The sequence below is a fragment of the Pristiophorus japonicus genome, chromosome 4 (assembly GCF_044704955.1).
Source record: "Pristiophorus japonicus isolate sPriJap1 chromosome 4, sPriJap1.hap1, whole genome shotgun sequence".
Taxonomy (NCBI): domain Eukaryota; kingdom Metazoa; phylum Chordata; class Chondrichthyes; family Pristiophoridae; genus Pristiophorus; species Pristiophorus japonicus.
This window is the reverse complement of record NC_091980.1, coordinates 127275073-127296247: the sequence shown is the minus strand read 5'-3', so window position 1 is coordinate 127296247 and position 21175 is coordinate 127275073. Positions and strand designations below refer to the sequence as shown.

General features: G+C 47.4%; 1 protein-coding gene across 1 annotated transcript in view; it reads right to left on the bottom strand.

The window, feature by feature from the left end:
- Positions 1–916: 916 nt before the first annotated feature.
- Positions 917–21175, bottom strand: part of LOC139262167 (matrix metalloproteinase-21-like) — a 37119-nt gene continuing 16860 nt past the window's right edge. The window contains exons 5-7 of the mRNA XM_070877313.1: positions 13806–14081; positions 4019–4191; positions 917–1225 (exon numbers count right to left, since the gene is read on the bottom strand). Of these exons, the coding sequence (XP_070733414.1) occupies positions 917–1225; positions 4019–4191; positions 13806–14081 (758 nt within the window). The remainder of the gene's footprint in view (positions 1226–4018; positions 4192–13805; positions 14082–21175) is intronic.

Sequence of the window (21175 nt, the reverse complement as noted above, 5' to 3'; positions counted from 1 at the left end):
GAATGATGGAGCAGACCTGAGAGGACTTAATAGCCGACTGCTGTTTCTAATGTTCCTATGTGACAGGACTGGAGGTTGCGGGGGGGGCCAGGCCATAACCACGAGTCCACTGCCTTATCTTGATGAGGAAAGGAAAAGAAAAAACATCTAAAATGATCAGCATGCTCCAAGTACACAGAATGGCGCATCAAATTATACAACAACTTGTATTTATACAGCATCGTTAACGTAGTAAAATGTCCCAGGGCGCTTCACGGGCCACCAAACAGGAGCGCTGGCATTGTGAGTGAGATCAGTAGTAATGATGGGAGGTAATTTTCTTTAAACACTGGTCCTCGATACATATTGTACTTACATATACAAAAATGCAGTTTAACTTTGTCTTTTCCAGTTAGTTTATTACCCTTTTTAGGTTCATTCTCACTGTGGACTGATACCTTTGTCGCGGCATGGCCGTGGGCAGCGATGATGTGTCACCTCACCAATGCCGCACTTTTGTCCTCACCAGTGTTCCGATTGCTTCTGCCTCCCTGAGAACCCCTCGCAGCCTACCTGCGATACTTCCTCGGTGGCTACCCTAGTCAACCCGGGATTACTCCAGCTTACCCAAGACTGTTACACTGGTCTCATAGTCTCTTAGCTCAAATTGCTAAATTTAAAGAGACCAGGAAACAGGGCTACATTAAAAACCGACAAAATACCCCCCACCAACCCAACCCCCGCCCGTTTAACTAAAACTGTATTTGACAAAAGGCATCTAGCGTTGATGTCCAGAGCTTATTTACAAAATGCACGTACAGTCCATTCAGTTAGCTCCCCCCCATCCCACACTCCTGCCCTTCACCCCTGCCTTAAGTGTAGGTACGGTCACCTGCAACGGTGACGTTATGTCTTGAATGTGCGTCAGTTGTAATCCCTAACTGGACGACACGCTGAGCATCGACGCGTGGACATCACAGATGGAGAACCATTGGTTGGACAGCCGACTGCGTCCGTGCAAGCCCCGGACCGGCAGTGCGGGATTGACTTGGCGTTCCACTTTGCTCACCACCCTCCAGGAATACTGATCCTTCATGAAGAAGAGTGTGCGGTGCGTGTAGGAGTAAAAGACGGCGTCCAGGTTCCCCACGGGATGGTCGCCGGCCACTACCGGCGGGAAGAAGTCCACAATCTTTTTGGGAAACCCGTTAACCTTCTGGTTAAGATCGATGGTGAAGGCGGTCACCTGTAGAAATGCAACAAAAGGACTAATGTGTGCGACGGATCGGGAAAAAAACAGGCCAGTTTTATTACACTGAAGTTGGGTTCACATCCTGTTGCTTTGAATTTAAGGCACCCGCAGTATTTCCCGGCCCCCTTCCCTGCCCCACCCCACTCCTCATTCCTATTTTTCTCGTTTTCTGAAGGAGATGACTTATTATTGGTGGATAGGTGTCAGCTGTGGCTCAGTCAGTAATGCACTAATTTCTGGGTCAGAGGGTTACATAAGAACATAAGAATTAGGAACAGGAGTAGGCCATCTAGCCCCTCGAGCCTGCTCCGCCATTCAAAAAGATCATGGCTGATCTGGCCGTGGACTCAGCTCCACTTACCCGCCCGCTCCCATTAACCCTTAATTCCCTTATTGGTTAAAAATCTATCTATCTGTGACTTGAATACATTCAATGAGATAGCCTCAACTGCTTCCTTGGGCAGAGAATTCCACAGATTCACAACCCTCTGGGAGAAGAAATTCCTTCTCAACTCGGTTTTAAATTGGCTCCCCCGTATTTTGTGGCTGTGCCCCCTAGTTCCAGTCTCCCCGACCAGTGGAAACAACCTCTCTGCCTCTATCTTGTCTATCCCTTTCATTATTTTAAATGTTTCTATAAGATCACCCCTCATCCTTCTGAACTCCAACGAGTAAAGACCCAGTCTACTCAATCTATCATCATAAGGTAACCCCCTCATCTCCGGAATCAGCCTGGTGAATCGTCTCTGTACCCCCTCCAAAGCCAGTATATCCTTCCTTAAGTAAGGCAATCAAAACTGCATGCAGTACTCCAGGTGCGGCCTCACCAATACCCTATACAGTGCAGAAGGACCTCCCTGCTTTTGTACTCCATCCCTCTCGCAATGAAGGCCAACATTCCATTCGCCTTCCTGATTACCTGCTGCATCTGCAAACTAACTTTTTGGGATTCATGCACAAGGACCCCCAGGTCCCTCTGCACTGCAGCATGTTGTAATTTCTCCCCATTCAAATAGTATTCCCTTTTTTTGTTTTTTTTCCCCAAGGTGGATGACCTCACACTTTCCGACATTGTATTTCATCTGCCAAACCTTAGCCCATTCGCTTAACCTATCTAAATCTCTTTGCAGCCTCTCTATGTTCTCTATACAACCCGCTTTCCCATTAATCTTTGTGTCATCTGCAAATTTTGTTACACTACACTCTGTCCCCTCTTCCAGGTCATCTATGTATATTGCAAACAGTTGTGCTCCCAGCACCGATCCCTGTGGCACACCACTAACCACCGATTTCCAATCCGAAAAGGACCCATTTATCCCGACTCTCTGCTTTCTTTTAGCCAGCCAATTCTCTATCCATGCTAATACATTTCCTCTGACTCCGCGTACCTTTATCTTCTGCAGTAACCTTTTGTGTGACACCTTATCGAATGCCATTTGAAAATCTAAATACACCACATCTATCGGTACACCTCTATCCACCATGCTCGTTATATCCTCAAAGAATTCCAGTAAATTAATTAAACATGATTTCCCCTTCATGAATCCATGCTGCGTCTGCTTGATTGCACTATTCCTATCTAGATGTCCCGCTATTTCTTCCTTAATGATAGTTTCAAGCATTTTCCTCATTACAGATGTTAAACTAACCGGCCTATAGTTACCTGCCTTTTGTCTGCCCCCTTTTTTAAACAGAGGCGTTACATTAGCTGCTTTCCAATCCGCTGGTACCTCCCCAGAGTCCAGAGAATTTTGGTAGATTATAACGAATGCATCTGCTGTAACTTCCGCCATCTCTTTTAATACCCTGGGATGCATTTCATCAGGACCAGGGGACTTGTCTACCTTGAGTCCCATTAGCCTGTCCAGCACTACCCCCCTAGTGATAGTGATTGTCTCCAGGTCCTCCCTTCCCACATTCCTGTGACCAGCAATTTTTGGCATGGTTTCTGTGTCTTCCACTGTGAAGACCGAAGCAAAATAATTGTTTAAGGTCTCAGCCATTTCCACAGTTCCCATTATTAAATCCCCCTTCTCATCTTCTAAGGGACCAGCATTTACTTTAGAGGGTTGTGGGTTCAAGACCCATTTGAGGGACTTGAACACATAATCTGCGCCGACACTCTAGTGCAGTACTGAAGAAGTACTGAGGGAGTACTGCACTGGCAGAGATGCTGTCTTTTTGGATGCGATGTTAAATGGAGTTCTGCCCTCTCAGGTGGATATAAAAGATCGCATGATACTATTTCAAGTCTGAGGGAGGGGACAAATAGACTGAGAGAGGGGATGGATAGATTAGGAGAGGGAATTGAGAGTCTGAGAGAGAGGAAAGAGACCGTGAGAGGGGAGTGATAGACTGAGAGAAGGGCTGGATAAACTGAGAGTTTGAGAGAGGAGAGCGATAGACTGAGAGAAGGGCTGGATAAACTGAGAGTTTGAGAGAGGGGAGGGACAAGTCCTGAGTCTAAGTGAGTGAGAGACCATAACCTGAAAGGAAGGGCGAGAGACCAGGAATTTGAGAAAGGGGAGAAGGAGCTCTGAAACCTCAGAGAGATGAGCAACCCCTGAGGGTCTAGAGCAGGAGCAGGCCAGAGTCCTCTCTGGATTGGGCTCCAGTACCATCTATTGCAATGACTCCTGTGGGGTGACAACCTGCAGGACCTATAATCTTGGTCTTATATGTGGGTTTATAAGTGAATTAAAGCTTCAACTTCTGGACTTTGACATGTACGAAGTACAGTTTATGGGTGATGTGAACAGAGTGTAGAAACATGATAGCTGAGCTTACCTCATCGCCCCTGAAAAAATAAATATTCCGGTCTTTTCCATCAAAATAAGCCGTGTCTATTGGGCTGGGAGCACCGGGAAACCCTTCACTAATGAGCTTGGGATAGCTGTTGCCATGTGCATCTCGAGTAAAAGCCATGTCGTTGATGGGGTCATAGTGCCAATACTGCGTCCCTGCAAAGGAGATGGTCATAAGTAAAGATAGCCGACGCTCAAAGTCTTTGCCTGTGCCCCAGATTCCTTCTCTCCTCAGTTGCCTAAATGGAGAGGCCATGAGTGTGTTCCACAGCGTTTTAATTCATTTCAGTCAGGTTCATTAACATTGAACAATTAGCATCAGGCGTAGGCCGTTCAGCCCCTCGAGCCTGTTCAGCCATTCAGTCAGATCATGGCTGATCTGTATCTCAACACCATTTACCCGCCTTAGCTCCATATCCCTTGATACCCTTACCCAACAAAAATCTAGCCATCTCTGCCTTGAAGGTTCCAATTGGCCCCCAGGATCCACAGCCTTTTGGGAGAGAGATTTCAGATTTTCACTACTCAAGAGAATAAAGCCACATTTATGCGACCTGTCCTTATAGTTTAACGCTCTATTCCTCAGTATCAATCTGTACTGCGCCCACTCCAAGGCCAATACATCTTTTTTGAGATGTAGTGCCCAGAACTAAACGGAATACGCCAGATGGGGTCTGATCAAGGAAATGTAACTTGCCTCACTTTGTACTCCAGCCTCCTTAAGATAAAGACTAACAATCCATTAGTATTTTTAATTGTTTTATAAACCTGTCGTTTAAACAGTCTTTTAAGGATAAAGAAATGTTTTGCACACAAACAGTACCAACAATGAGATAATCTCTGTTCACAGTATAAGGATACACTGTACACCACAATGCCAATCAGGTCCTTTTTCTGTTGCTCGATCTCTTCCTTTCTAAGTCTCACTGGCTTTGTGTCCTCCTTAAGTTTGTGTGGAATATCTGAAGCAGACTCCAGTGATGGTGGGGGTGTGGGTGGAGGGGCAGGGGGAGGTGAAGGGGGCTGTCATGTATTCAACTGTCATTGTAACCCATGTATAAGCTGACCTGAGTTGTGCACCTTGAGAACACTGACCACAGGGGGCGAACTTGTGGGAGACACTCTTAACCTGGACTTTCCAGTATAAAAGGGGAAACTCCACCCACCGTCTGTCTCTTGAGGTCTTGGTAATAAAGGTAAGTGGTCACAGAGTGACCTTCTCTCAACTATGGGCCTCGTGTGCATTTATACTGTATAGTAAGGACATATTATTGGCGACGAAAAACTGGGATTTAAACCACGCGAGCATGGCCACTAGCAGCACAGAAGAGAGGTACTGTGTTGGTGATGATTGGGACGACTTTATTGAGAGACTACAGCAAAGTTTTGTCACTAAGGAATGGTTGGGACAGGATTCGGCCGACAAACGCATGGCTCATCTCCTGACGGTTTGTGGATCTAGAACGTACTCCCTGATGAAGGACCTTCTAGTGCCAGAGAAGCCGGCGGACAAGACGTTCGAAGAGCTCAGTAAGTTAATTGGGAAACACCTTAAACCGGCGAGCAGCATGCACATGGCGAGACACCGGTTTTACATGCACGGCGGCGAGAAGGGCAAAGTGTTCCAGACTTCGTGGTAGACATCAGGCGACTGGCGAGCCTATGTAAGTTCCTAGATGCATGCAGAGCGGAGATGCTGCAAAACTTTTTTATTGAGGGCATCGAGCACGCTGGGGTTTTCAGAAAACTGATTGAGACCAAAGACTTGACCTTAGAAGCGGCGGCTCTGATAGCCCAAACAATTATCTCAGGGGAGGAAGAGACCAGAATGATTTATGGCAAAAATCTTGGCTCAAATGCGGCAAACGACCAGGGAGTCAACATTGATAACGGGGCACACAGTTCTCTAGGCAGACAAGGGCAATCCGACATGCCCCAGCATGCAGTCGAACCCAAAGGGGGAATTCAACAGAGACAATGGCTAGCTGAACGGTGATTCATGCCATCACAATAGACAATGCGGCCAGTAATGGGGCCATCAACACCTGTTAATGGTGCGTTTAAGGACAGTTACAAAGACAGTCAGAGACGATTGACTGGTAATGGACCTTTTGTTTCCGCCAATGGGCCTCTAGCTCATGCTGGAGGTGTGGAGGCAAACACCCAGCCAGAACTTGCAGGTATCAGCTATATACTCGCAGAAACTGCAACGTCAGCGGCCACTTGGCGCGTACGTGCAGGAAGCCTGCAGCCAGGTTGATGTACGAGGAGGACGGGCTCGATGTAAGCCCTACGAGGCCAAATGAATACTGGGGGAAATCGTTGGGAGCTGAAGTTCAGCGAGTTCATGTGGAGTATATATACCAGGACACCACCGATAATGATGAAAGTGCTCCTCAATGGCATCCCGGTATTAATGGAGCTGGACACGGGGGCCAGCCAGTCCCTGATGAGTATCAAACAGTTCGAAAGGTTGTGGGTGCCCAAGGCCAGGAGGCCAAAATTATTGCCGATTGGCGCACTGCTACGGACATATACAAAGGAGATCATTCCGGTGCTAGGCAGCACCACGGTAGGCGTGTCCCACAAAGATTTGGAGAACAAGTTGCCACTCTGGATTGTCCCGGGGGACTGTCCCGCACTACTAGGGAGGAGTTGGCTTGCTGTCATGAACTGGAAATGGGGCGATGTCAATGCAATTTCTTCTGTGGAGTGAGTATTATGCTCACAGGTCCTGGACAAATTTGACTCATTATTTCAACCTGGCATCGGCACTTTCATGGGGACCAAGGTAGTGATTCACATAAACCTGGAAGCCAGGCCAGTACACCACAAGGCCACAGTGGTGCCGTATGTAATGCGGGTAAAGATAGAATGCGAATTGCTGAGGGAAGGCATCATCTCGCCAGTCGAATTCAGTGACTGGACGAACCCGATCATGCCGGTGCTCAAGGTGGATGAGTTGGTCAGGATATGTGGCGATTACAAGGCCACCATCAATCGGGTGTCACTCCAAGACCAGTACCCGCTACCAAGAGCGGAGAACCTCTTTGTGATGCTATCCGGTGGCAAACTTTTTTCAAAATTGGACTTGACCTCGGCTTACATGACCCAGGAGCTGGCTAGTGAGTCGAAGAAGCTGACCACCATCACAACACACAAGGGCTTGTTTGAGTACAACAGATGTCCGTTCGGGATTCGTTCGGTCGCCGCGATTTTTCAGCAAATATGGAAAGCCTCCTCAAGTCGATTCCAAGGATGGTGGTTTTTCAAGACGACATCCTCCTCACGGTTCGTGATACTGAAGAACATCTCCAAAACCTGGAGGAGGTGCGACGCAGACTGGACCAGGTAGGGCTGCGACTGAAAAAGTCGAAGTGCGACTTCTTGGCTCCAGAGGTAGAATTCCTGGGGAGGAGGGTAGCAGCAGACGGGATCAGAACTACTGTGTCCAAAATGGAAGCGATCCTGCGAGCACCCAGACCCTGTAACACGAAGAAGCTGCGTTCGTTCCTGGGGCTCCTGAACTACTTTGGCAACTTTCTTCCCAAATTGAGCACACTGTTAAAGCCGCTACATGTGCTCCTACGCAAAGGTCACGATTTGGTCTGGGGAGCAGCCAGGAAAGTGCTTTTGATAGATCACGCAATTTGTTATGCTCCAACAAACTGTTAACGTTATATGACCCATGTAAGAAACTAGTTTTAACGTGTGATGCGTCATCTTATGGGGTCGGGTGTGTGTTGCAGCATTGCAGAATGCCAATGGTCAGTTACAGCCAGCAGCTTATGCCTCCAGAAGTCTGTCCCGGGCAGAAAGGGGCTACGGGATGATAGAAAAGGAGGCGCTAGCATGTGTATATGCAGTAAAGAAAAATACACCAGTACCTGTTTGGCAGGAAATTTGAGCTGGAGACTGATCACAAACCCCTAACATCCCTTTTGGCCCACAATAAGGCCATAAATGCGAATGCATCGGCCCGCATACAGAGGTGTGCACTTATGTTAGCCGCCTATGGCTACACAATTCGGCACAGACCGGGCACTGAAAACTGTGCCGATGCATTCAGCAGGCTACCACTAGCCACCACTATGCTGAGATGGTCATGGCTGTTGAAGCTTTCGAAAGCGAAGGCTCACCTGTGACAGCCTGTCAGATTAAAGTCTGGACAAATAAAGACCCGCTACTGTCTTTAGTTAAGAAATATGTCCTGAATAGGGACTGGGCAGCCACGTACGGGGCATGCCCTGAGGAGTTTAAACCATTTCATAGGCGTAAGGATGAACTCTCGATTCAGGCCGATTGCCTACTGTGGGGAAACCGAGTAGTCATGCCCCAGATGGGCAGAGAGGTGTTTATCAGAGAACTTCACAATGACACCCGGGCATTGTCATGATGAAGGCAATTGCCAGGTCACACGTTTGGTGGCCAGGGATAGATGCAGACCTGGAACTTTGTGTTCGCAGGGACAACACGTGTGCTCAGCTGGGCAACGCACCCTTAGCCCCTGGTCCTGGCCCTCCAAGCCATGGTCACGCCTCCATTTGGACTACGCAGGTTCTTTCATGGGAAAAATGTTTTTGATTGCAGTAGACGCCTATTCCAAATGGATTGAGTGTGACATTTTAAATTCAAGCACATCCTCTGCCACGGTAGAAAGTCTGCGGGCAATGTTCGCTGCCCATGGTCTACTGGACGTCTTGGTCAGCGACAATGGCCCGTGCTTCACAAACACTGAATTCCAGGACTTCATGGCAGGCAATGGAATCAACCATGTCAGAACTGTTCAAACCGGCCTCAAACGGCCAGGGGGAATGAGCAGTGCAGATAATCCAACAGGAGATGCTCAGAATCCAAGGGGGTTCCCTACAAAGCCGCTTATCACACCTCCTATTGGCCAATAGATCCCGACTACACTTGCTCACAGCAGTTCTACCCGCAGAGCTGCTAATGAAAAGGACGCTCAAAACCAGGTTATCCCTTATACACCCTACTATGAAAGAAATTGTTGAGAGCAGGCATCAGTCACAATGTGACTACCATGACAGGAATGCGAGGGCGCGATGTATTGATGTCAATGATCTTGTTTTTGTCCTTAATAACGCTGCAGGGCCCAAATGGCTTGCAGGCACTGTGATTGCCAAAGAGGGGAATAGGGTTTTGGTAGTTCAACTTACCAATGGACAAATCTGCCGCAAACACGTGGAACAAACTAAAAGGAGGTTCAGCAACCCCATAGAAGAAGCAGAGGAAGAACACGACGTTGAGTTTACTCCACCACAGGTGACCGAACACTGGAACCAAAGGGAGGAGAGCCCAGTCACTGTGGGCAGTCCAGACATGCCTGAGGCACTGCAAACAGCAGACACTCAGGCTAGCGCCCAACAACCGGAGCCCCAACTCAGGCACTCTACAAGGGAGCGTAAACCACCAGAGAGCCTTAACCTGTGATCCCAATAAGACTTTGGGGGGGAGGTGATGTCATGTATTCAACTGTCATTGTAACCCATGTATAAGCTGACCTGCGTTGTGCACCTTGAGAACACTGACCACATGGGGCGAACTTGTGGGAGACGCTCCTAACCTGGACTTTCCGGTATAAAAGGGGAAGCTCCACCCACCGTCTCTCTCTTGAGGTCTTAGTAATAAAGGTAACTGGTCACAGAGTGATCTTATCTCAAGTATGGGCCTTGTGTGCATTTATACTGCATAGTAAGGATATATTAGGGGCTGCGGGGTGGGGGTTAGAGCTTGAATGATTAGGTCAGGAAGAAAGGTGACAGTTCAGGTGAAGATCAAGCTTGGAGCAGGAAGGCAGGCTTGAGAAGTACAAGAGTCCGTGTTGATTCCGGCTTGTAGTTGAGAGCAGGACTGGCCAGTACAACCAGAGAAAGTGGAGGAGGAGGCCTGAGAGAGGCAGAGGACGGAGGCAGGCCATGCCAGGGATAACGAGAGGACACGCAACAGGTTAGGTGGAGTAGAGAAATGGCCCAGGAGCAGAGGATGAGCAGTGCACCCACAGATAACGATATGGGCCAGAACGGTGGCTGGATGATAACAGATGCAACAGTGTCACCTAATACAAAAGCAAAATACTGTGGATGCTGGAATACTGGTGTCACCTACTGTTGGGAGGCCTGCACTGCATGATAAATAATGATTTTAAAAAAGAAAAAGAAAGACATGGCATTTATATAGCTCCTTTCACGATCTCAGGATGTTCCAAAGTACTTTGCAGCCAAGGATGTACTTTTTAAAATGTAGTTACTGTTGTAAAGGTAGGAAATGCAGCAGCCAATTTGTGCACAGCAAGATCCCACAAACAGAAATGTGATAATGACCAGATAATCTTTTAGTGATGTTGGTTGAGTTATAAAGTGAACCAGGACACCGGGGATAACTTCCCTGCTCGTCTTCGAAATTGTGCTATGGGATCTTTTACCTGAGAGGCAGACTGAGTCTCGGTTTAATGTTTTATCTGACAGAAGGAGTTAGAGGGAGAGGGAGAATAGATTATGAAAGAAAGAAACAGACATCACAGAAAATAGACAGGTGGGAGAAAGAGAGATCAGGAATCACAGGATTCACCACGAGCAATGCCAGAGGCCGAAATTTCCCCCACCCGAAACGGGGCGCTCCCATCCTGTTTTGTGTGTTTTACCGCTGCGGTGGTTGAGGTCGCCTCTTGAGTGAAATTCCACTCTTTGTTTTTTTTCTCTTGGATTCGGAAGTCTCTCTTAATGGAGGCGGATACGCGGCAGTGGCAACACCAGAGGGGCAGAAGTGACCACCGCGATGACATCATCACAGTGCCGCATCACCACAGTTCTCCCCTTCATTTAAAGGGTAGCGCCTTCGCGATTTAAAAAACTTTGGTCAACTGGGCCACCAGGGAAGGTTTCGGCCAGGCCAGCGGCCTGGCACCCAAGAGGGGGTGCCAGGCTGCCTACTGGCAGCCCAGCCGAACCCAGAGGCATAATTGTTGGGCCGACATGGCAGTCGGCCGACAAAAAAAAATGGTGGCAGTGGCAGTGGGTCCTCCCCTTTAAGGGAAGCTGCACCGCCATTACAGAAGGCCACAGCCTCACTGGACCACCGGGAAAAAGCTTGTTTTGGCACTGTCGGGCGGGCCGAAGATTTTTACAGCGGAATTTCGCTGTTGGGGGGGATTGGAGGAGGGGGATAGATCGGCAGTGTGACTATGACACACATAACACGGATCGGCAGCGGCGGAGCGGTAGGGGGAGGGGAATGGGTCATCGCTGGGACAATATGGGAGTGGAATTTCGATAATGGCGGCCATTACACGAAAAGTCGGCGGTCATTGCACTTTGCAGCACGGCCGCCACTTTCTGATGTTAAGAGACCTTAAGGAAAGGGGCAGTCTTGGCCCCTAAGAGTCTTGCACGTAGCATGCACATCCTGTTAATGTCACACTCATTTCCTGTAACACTTTACCTGTCACAGTTTATTGTTATAATACAGCACTTACACACACTCATAATGAGCAACAGCAGGGGAGATCTGTTAGCAATATATTAAAAGACTTGCATGTAACATGCCCCACCAGACACTTATAATCATAGAATACATTCATAGAATTTTACGGCACAAAAGGAGGCCATTTGGCCCATTGCGCCAGTGATGGCTCTTTGAAAGAGCTAGTCAATTAGTCCAACTCCCTTGCTCTTACCCCATAGCCCTGTAATTTTTTCATTTTCAATTCCCTTTTGGTAAATCTCCTCTGCACCCTCTCCAAGGCCTTGACATCTTTCCTAAAGTGTGGTGCCCAGAATTGGATGCAACTCTCCAACTGAGGCCTAACCAATGTTTTATAAAGGTTTAGCATAACTTCCTTGCTTTTGTAATCTATGCCTCTATTTATAAAGCTAAATTATTTATAACATCCTGCAAATTTTTTGTGTAACCCTTCGAAAGACTGGATCGACTGGGCTTATATTCACTGGAATTTAGAAGAATGAAAGGGGCTCTCATAGAAACAAATAAAATTCTGACAGGATTGGACAGGTTAGATGCAGGAAGAATGTTCCCGATGTTGGGGAAGTCCAGAACCAGGGGTCACAATCTAAGGGTAAGGGATAAGCCATTTAGGACTGAGATGAGGAGAAACTTCTTCACTCAGAATTGTGAACATGTGGAATTCTCTACCACAGAAAGTTGTTGAGGCCAGTTCGTTAGATATATTCAAAAGGGAGTTAGATGTGGCCCTTACGGCCAGAGGGATCAAGAGGAATGGAGAGAAAGCAGGAATGGGGTACTGAAGTTGCAAAAATGATCAGCCATGATCTTATTGAATGGTGGTGCAGGCTCGAAGGGCTGAATGGCCTACTCCTGCACCTATTTTCTATGTTTCTATGTTTCTTTCCAAACATTTCTCAGACACAATCCTTGTCAAATGCATTCTAACCTGGTCAAATTTACTAGGCATATTTAATTAATCTACACCTAATTTGGAGCATTTTTTCCACATGATCGAGTTCCTTGCTCTTGACAACTATAGTAGACAATGGAAAAGTAAGTTTAAAAACAATTGAACATTTCCAAGCTGGGTGTAAATGTGAGAAAGTTTAGCATTTTTTCAATAATTCTTACAATTAGACTAATTTTCATTTTTCACTTCCTGATCCTGACTTCCTTTTTGCAGATGCAAAGCAATATTAATTTGCTGCACATTTTCCTTTACACACCTGTCGGCAAACTCTGAATTGACTTGTCAGTCAAACAAAGCCAGGGTTCAGATCTCTAACTGACCCCAGCATTTATTTCACAAATCCATCGTATTTATATCCAGCCCAGAGGGACACACTCCCATGTTCCATTTACTAGCATATGAAAGTCTCTCTTCTACCCTAAAGGTGCAGAGGTGGGCACCTCACCTGGGACTTCACTGAAGTTGCCATTCTTCGTACGTAAGCCCAGACAATTAGGGTTGGTGGCCTATTCAACTGTAGAAGATATTACAAATGAGCTCAACCACGTTCTCACCTGTCATCCACAGGCATACAAATCCCAGCAAGAGCCAATTGATTTACTTTGAGTGCAAGATGTGGCTCAGTGGGTAGTACTCTCACCTCTGAGTATTGAAGGTTGTGGGCTCATAATCCCACCCCAGAGACTTCAGCTCATAATTCAGGCTGACATTTCAGTTCAGTATTGAGGGAGTGCTACAGTGTTGGAGGTGCTGTCTTTTGGATGAGATATTAACCTGAGACTCTGTCTGCCCTCTCAGGTGGACGTAAAATATCCCAGGACACTGTTGTGAAGAGGAGCAGGGAAGTGCCCTCTGGTGCCTTGGACAACTTTTATCTCTGAACCAACACCTATAACAGATGATCTGGTCGTGACCTCATTATTCTTTGTGGGATCTTGCTGTGTATAAATTGGTTGATTATTTTCCTACATTACAACATTGATTGCAGTGAAAAACTGTAAAGCACTTTGGGACGTCCTGAGATTGTGAAAGGTGCTATATAAATGAAAGTTCTTTCTTGGATAATGCTTGGGAGCTGGAAGCAAGACTGATTATTTTGACTTTATTACGTCATTGGAGCTGAGGCCAATTGTAGCAACATGTTGAATTTAGCTGACTCAGCACAACCTGGAAAATGGAACGTGGGATCTTTCTAGCCCGAATCATTCAAATTCACATCTGGCAGCACATTTATCATTAAGGTAACTAGGGGCTGGGGAATTGTAATCGTCCCCTTCAACCAAACCTTCCTATAAACAGTGACCAAGATGTATTTTACCTTTGAAGAAGTACTGTTCATCTCTCTTCGCCTCATGATTGCTACTCCATGTCCAGATATGAACAAACGCATCTATATCTGAATCAGGGAGATTGCGCCATCCTGTGGAGATAGGAATTGGATCTCCGTAGCGAGTCCTGTTGCTCTTGTTCTCATACATCCAGTACCAGCTCTTCCTGAAGAAGTACGTATTGAAGTGATAAGTTACAGTGCCAACGGAATTCACATGCTGATAGACCCAGTCAAAAACCGTACTGAAAGTGTCTTCACAAACACCTGTGAATCAAGGGAGGAACAGTATGTTACCAATGCTGACTGCACATAACCAAAATGCATCCCTCACCACCGAAAGCAGAACAGCCACGACTATTTGTAGAAGAGGTCACATGTAAGCTCAGTGCAAACAACGTGTATAGTGTAGGCCAAGTGGAATCCCAGAAGAGCTGCTTGATATAAGCCAGAACACAAATATGTTGCTGAAGATTTGTTTCCTGGTCAGTACTTTACTGAGATTTTCAATTGCATTTTATTTTTTATCATACATTCTCGGGATATGGGTTTCGCAGTCAAGGCTGGCATCCCGACCCTGAGAAGGTGGTGGTGGGCCTGTTTCCTGAACTACTGTAGGTGTGTTAAGTGTCAACCACATTGGTGTGGGACTGGAGTCACATGTAGGCCAGACTGGGTAAGGGTCAGCAGGTTTCCTTCCCAAAAGACATTCGTAAATCAGTTTTGTTTTTACAACAATCCAAAAGCTTCATGGTCACTTTTTTTTCCCCGATCGCAGCTTTTTATATTTAACGGAATTTAAATTTTCAACTGCTGTGGTAGGATTTGAAATCATATTGCTGGATTATTAGGACAGTAACATAACCACTACACTACTGAACCCAATGCTACACATAGTGATGAGAACAATTCTACACCACCCTCACCCCACCCATCCATCCCCAGTACCTTTAAATGATCAAATACCATATGTTGCTCCCACAGGTACCAACAGTCCAATCACTATATTGATTTAGTAGCCATTCTTCATGCGTGACCCTAAACAGTGAGGAGGTGAAATTCCTCTCCATACATAAACAGTGAGGAGGTGAAATTCCTCTCCATACAGGCAGTGTAGTCGCAACTATTGGTTGAGGGATAAATATTGGACAACACCAGCTTGCTTCTTCAATAACCTTTCCCTCAGAGAATTATTAGGCTTTCCGCAAATTATTCTGCCGCTTGTTAGTCATTCTGCCAGTTCACAAAATTCACAGGTCTTAATTTTAATTCAGTTGCATACTGACCACTGGATTCCACACACACGTGAAAAGATTGTGCCTGTTAATGGTCCCATTATGTGGTATTTCTCAAACGGTTACATGCAGCACCAAATTCTCCCTTCCTCAAAGCTGAAAGCATTATTGTAAATATCTACGACTGTTCCGATAAGATGCGGGCAAATCTTACATTTCCATTTTGTTTTTTTGGAACTCCAGTTACTGCTTAAAATGTTGCTAAATTTCTGCAGAATTTCCAGTCACCAAAGGGAGAGTACAATGAATCTATATCTAGATTAACATCTCTTTTATTTTTAGCACTGGTTTTTTGTTTCGGTTATTGACTTATTTTTCACTTATCCACTTTTCTAATTCAGCACTTCTGATATCACGTGCTCCTCTTACCTTATGCTCTTGTAAGGGTTCCCTAGAATCCAGCATCCAATGATCACGTAAAAATAACTACATTTCTGGTAGTGCGAAACAACTTTACATACAAGTGCATTCGACGTCTCTCTGCTTTGTTACTATTGTGTTCCTAACTCAGATGAGGCTGCACACAGGGAGGTTAAAGTAACAGTGACCTCAGTCTTTAATAAGACACTGCAGAGTGAGGAACAGGCCTTGGGGCCGGCTTATCTACAGTGCCACCAAGGGATGCTGGGATCCCTTGGGACTTCAGAGGATGAGCTCACTGGTGGCGGAACATGGGAGTGCATGCTTTACAGATACACAACATCACTTTTCTCCCCCCTGCAAAGTCAAAGTGAAAACTATTTACAAGGTGAGGCGGTCGGGTGCCTTTCTTTCCCTGGTGGACCGCCTCGGTACGAATGTCTGTTCTGGTGTGTTGGCTGTGCCCTCGCTGCGCTGGCGTGTTGTTGGCCCTGCAGGGCTGCTGGGTGAGCCTGGCCTTGCTGGGCTGTTGGGCGCAATGGGTTCAATTTCCTGGTCCGGCATGGTGTCGTTGAACCTTTGGGTGTGTGCTGTGGGCTCGAAAAAGGTGGTGTCTGCTGTGGGTTGTTCAGGGCAGTCTGTGAACCGCAGCCTCGTTTGGTCCAAGTGCTTTCTGCAAATTTGTCCACTGTCTGGTTTGACTACAAACACCCTACTCCCTTCTTTAGCTATCACCGTGCCCACGATCCACTTGGGACCATGTCCATAGTTTAGCACATACACAGGGTCATTCAGATCAATTTCCCGTGACACAGTGGCGCGACCATTGTTTACATTTTGTTGCTGCCGCCTGCTCTCTACCTGATCATGCAGGTTGGGGTGAACCAGCGAGAGTCTGGTTTTAAGTGTCCTTTTCATGAATAGCTCAGACGGGGGCATCCCTGTGTGCGAGTGGGGTCTCGTGCGGTAGCTGAGCAGTACTCGGGACAGGCGGGTTTTGAATGAGCTGTTTGATGGTTTGTACTGCCTGCTCTGCCTGCCCATTGGAGGCTGGTTTAAATGGGGCCGAGGTGACATGTTTGATCCCATTGCGGGTCATGAATTCTTTAAATTCGGCACTGGTGAAACATGGCCCGTTGTCACTGACCAGTATGTCAGGCAGGCCATGGGTGGCAAACATGGCCCTCAGGCTTTCAACGGTGGCGGTGGCAGTGCTTCCAGAAATTATTTCACATTCAATACATTTTGAAAAAAGCATCCACCACCACCAGGAACATTTTACCGAGAAACGAGCCCGCATGGTCGACATGGATCCTCGACCATGGTCTGGAGGGCCAGGACCACAAACTTAGTGGTGCCTCTCTGGGCGCGTTGCTCAACTGAGCACATACGCTGCATTGCCATACACAGGACTCTATGTCAGAGTCGATACCCAGCCACCACACGTGGGATCTGGCTATCGCTTTCATCATTACTATACCCGGGTGTGTGCTGTGGAGATCTGAGATGAACGTCTCCCTGCCCTTTTTTGGTAGCACTACGCGGTTACCCCACAACAGGCAGTCTGCCTGAATGGACAGCTCATCCTTTCGCCGCTGGAACGGCTTGATTGACTCTTGCATTTCAACGGGAATGCTGGCCCAGCTCCCATGCAGTACACAGTTTTTTACTCGGGGCAGCAGAGGATCTTGGCGGGCCGTGACAGGTGATTTATCATTTTCAAATGCTTCCATGACCATCAACAAGTCTGCGGGCTGCGCCACCATCAGCAAGTTTGCAGGCTGAGCCATTTCCACTCCGTGGTGCGCATTGGTAGCCGACTGAGAGCATCCTCACAGTTCTCGTTGCCTGGCCTGTGGCGGATGGTATAGTCATATGCTGATAGCGCAAGTGCCCACCTTTTCTATGCGGGCTGAGGCATTAGTACTTATCCCCTTATTTTCAGCGAACAGGGATGTGAGGGGCTTGTGATCGGTTTCCAGCTCAAATTTGAGGCCAAACAGGTACTGATGCATTTTCTTTACCCTGAACACACACGCTAATGACTCTTGCTCAATTATGCTCCAGGCCCTCTCGGCCTTAGACATGCACCTGGAAGCATAGGCGACAGGTTGCAACTTCCCCGCAATGTTAGGTTGTTGTAATACACACCCGACTCCATACGACGACGCGTCACATGCTAGCACAAGTCTTTTACACGGGTTATCCAATACAAGCAGCTTGTTGGAGCATAAAATGTTTCTGGCTTGCTCAAATGCAATTACTTGTTTTTTTTCTCCATACCCGTTTCTCACCTTTGCGCAATAACACATGTAGGGGCTGTAAGAGGGTGCTTAACCCCGGTAGGAAGTTACCAAAATAGTTGAGGAGTCCCAGGAACGACCGTAGCTCCGTGACGTTCCGTGGCCTGGGTGCATTCCTGATAGCCTCTGTCTTGGCGTCTGTGGGTCGAATGCCGTCCGCCGTGATCTTTCTCCCCAAAAACTCCACTTCTGTTGCCGTGAAGATGCATTTCGACCTCTTCAGCCACAGCCCTATACGATCCAGTCGCTGGAGGACCTCCTCCAGGTTTTGTAAGTGCTCGGCGGTGTCCCGACCCATGACCAATATGTCATCCTGAAAGACCACCGTGTGTGGTACCGACTTGAATAGGCTCTCCATGTTTCTCTGGAAGATCGCTGCAGCCGACCGAATTCCAAATGGGCATCTATTGTAAATAAACAGTCCCTTGGGCGTGTTGATGCAGGTGAGGCTCTTCAAAGCCTCCTCCAGCTCCTGCATCATGTAGGCCAAAGTCAGGTCGAGCTTGATGAACGTCTTGCCTCCTGCTGGTGTCACAAATAGGTCGTCTGCCTTAGGTAGCGGGTATTGGTCCTGTAGCGAGAAACGATTAATAGTTACTTTATAATTGCCGTAAATCCTGACCTTGCCATCACTTTTGAGTACTGGAACAATCTGGCTGGCCCACTCACTGAATTCCACTGGGGAGATGATGCCCTCGCGTTGCGGCCTGTCCAGCTCGATTTCCACTCTCTCCCTCATCATGTGAGGTACCACTCGCGCCTTGTGGTGAATGGGTCGTGCCTCTGGGACCAAGTGGATCCGCACCTTTTGCCATGGAAAAGTTTCCCATGCCTGGCTCAAAAAGGGAATGAAATTTGTTAAGAACCTGGGTTCATGAGGCCTCATCGACATGTGATAGCGCTCAGATGTCATCCCAGTTCCAGCGGATTTTGCCCAGCCAGCTCCTTCCAAGCAGTTTGTGGCCATCGCCCGGGACAATCCAGAGTGGCAGTTCATGCACTGTGCCCTCATAGGTGACCTTGACAATGGCGCTACCCAGGACAGTGATAAGCTCTATGATGTACGTGCTCAGTTTCGTGTGGATGGGGCTCAGGGCTGGTCTGAATGCTTTGTTGCACCTCAATCTCTCAAACATCTTTTTACTCATGATGGATTGGCTAGCGCCAGTGCCCAGTTCCATGGCTACGGGTAAACCTTTCAATTTTACATTTAGCATTATAGGTGGACATTTCGTCGAAAATGTGTGCACCCCACGTACTTCAGCATCTGTCTCCTCTCTCTGAGGATCGAAATTGCTTTGATCCACCATGGACCAATCTTCCTCTGCCACGTGGTGGTTTGCAGGTTTTGCAGAGTTTGCAGCTCGTTTGCAAGCTTGTTGGAGGTGCCCCATTGTTCGACAGCTCTTGCAAACATACCCTTTGAAGCAGCATGAATAGGCTGAATGTAAGCCTCCATAACACTAACACTAAGTGTGATTTGCCTTGCATTCATCCTTTGTTGGGGACAGTGAATCATCTGGGTCACCTAAGGCCCGCTGGCAGTTGCAGACTCGTGGGTTCTGCCCTGTACATTTCTGCTCGCAAACACAGCTCCAGTTAATTTATGAACATTGCTAGCACTTGTGTGCTGAGTGATTTGTTTGGTGTTATCACTAGTGTACATAAACACCTGTAATATTGCAATGGCCTTACTGAGGGTCGGTGTCGCTACAGTCAAAAGTTTTTGTAGGATGGTCTCGTGGCCAATGCACAGTACAAAAAAGTCTCTGAGCATTTGCTGCAGGTAGCCATCAAACTCACATTGTCCTGCAAGTCGCCTTAGCTCGGCGACGTAGCTCACCACTTCCTGACCTTCAGATCGCTGGCACGTGTAGAACTGATACCTCGCCATCAGCACGCTCGCCCTCGGGTTAAGATGCTCCCGAACCAGTGTACACCAGCTCCTCATACGACTTATCTGTGGGTTTCACCGGAGCCAGAAGATTCTTCATGAGGCTGTAGGTCGGTGCCCCGCAGACTGTGAGAAGGACCGCTCTCCTTTTTGCAGCGCTTCCTTCTCCATCCAGCTCGTTGGCTACAAGGTACTGGTCTAGCCGTTCGACATAGGCTTCCCAGTCCTCACCTCCGAGAACTTCTCCAGGATGCCCACAGTTTGCTGCATCTTTGCGTTAGATTTGTATTCTCTTCGCCAGTTATTGTGTTCCTAACACAGATGAGGTTAAAGTAACAGTGACCTCAGTCTTTAATAAGATACTCCAGAGTGAGGAACAGGCCTTCGGGGCCGGCTTATATACAGTGCTCCCAAGGGATGCTGGGATCCCTTGGGACTTCAGGGGATGAGCTCCCTGGTGGCGGAACATGGGAGTGCATGCTTTACAGATAAACAACAGTTACAAACTCTATCTTGCAGATTGACTCTCTTTCCAGCTTGAATCTAACTCATTGCTTAATTGCTAAGTACCTAAATCATATAAGTAATGCACTGTAGTGTGTGCAATTTCTGGCCAAGTTGGAGGCTTACCTCTCACTCTTACCTATCCAGTTGTCACCAGAGAATTTCCTACAGTGACTATTCTTTCCGCTCCCGCACCATTACCTCTGGAGTCTGCCAAGAATCTATCATTGGCCCCCTCCTGCTTCACATCTACATGCTGCCACTCGTTGATATCATCCAAAAACACAACATCAGGTTCCACTTTTACGCTGACGACACCCAGCTTGACCTTACCACCACCTTTCTCGATCCCTTCATTGCCTCTGTGTTATCAGACTGCTTGACCCACATCCAGTCCTGGATTGCCCGCAATTTCCTCTATTTAATCATCGGGAAGACCAAAGCCAATGTTTGTCAGTCGTGGTTCAGTTGGTAGCACTCTCTCCTCTCAATCAGAAGCTTGTGGGTACTCCACTGCTGAGACTATCTAGGCTGATACTCCAATGCAGTACTGAGGGAGCGCTGTACTGACGGACGTCTTTCAGATGAAACGTTAAACCGAGGCCCCATCTACTCTCTCAGGTGGACGTAAAATATCCCATGGCACTATTTCAAAGAAGAGCATGGGAGTTATCCCCGGTGTGCTGACCAATATTTATGCCTCAATCAATATCCCCAAAAAAAACTATTTGGTCATTACCACATTGCTGTTTGTGGGAGCTTGCTGTGTACAAATTGGCTGCCATGTTTCCTACATTACAACAGTGACTACACTTCAAAACTACTTCATTAGCTGTAAAGCAATTTGGGATATCCTGAAGTCATGAAAGGTGCTATAGAAATGTCAGTCTTTTAAAAATTTATCTTCAGCCCTGCCACAAACCCCATTCCCGTCGCACCATTCCCTGGCCACTGCCTGAGACTGAACCAGACTGTTCACAACTGTATCCTATTTGATTCTGAGCT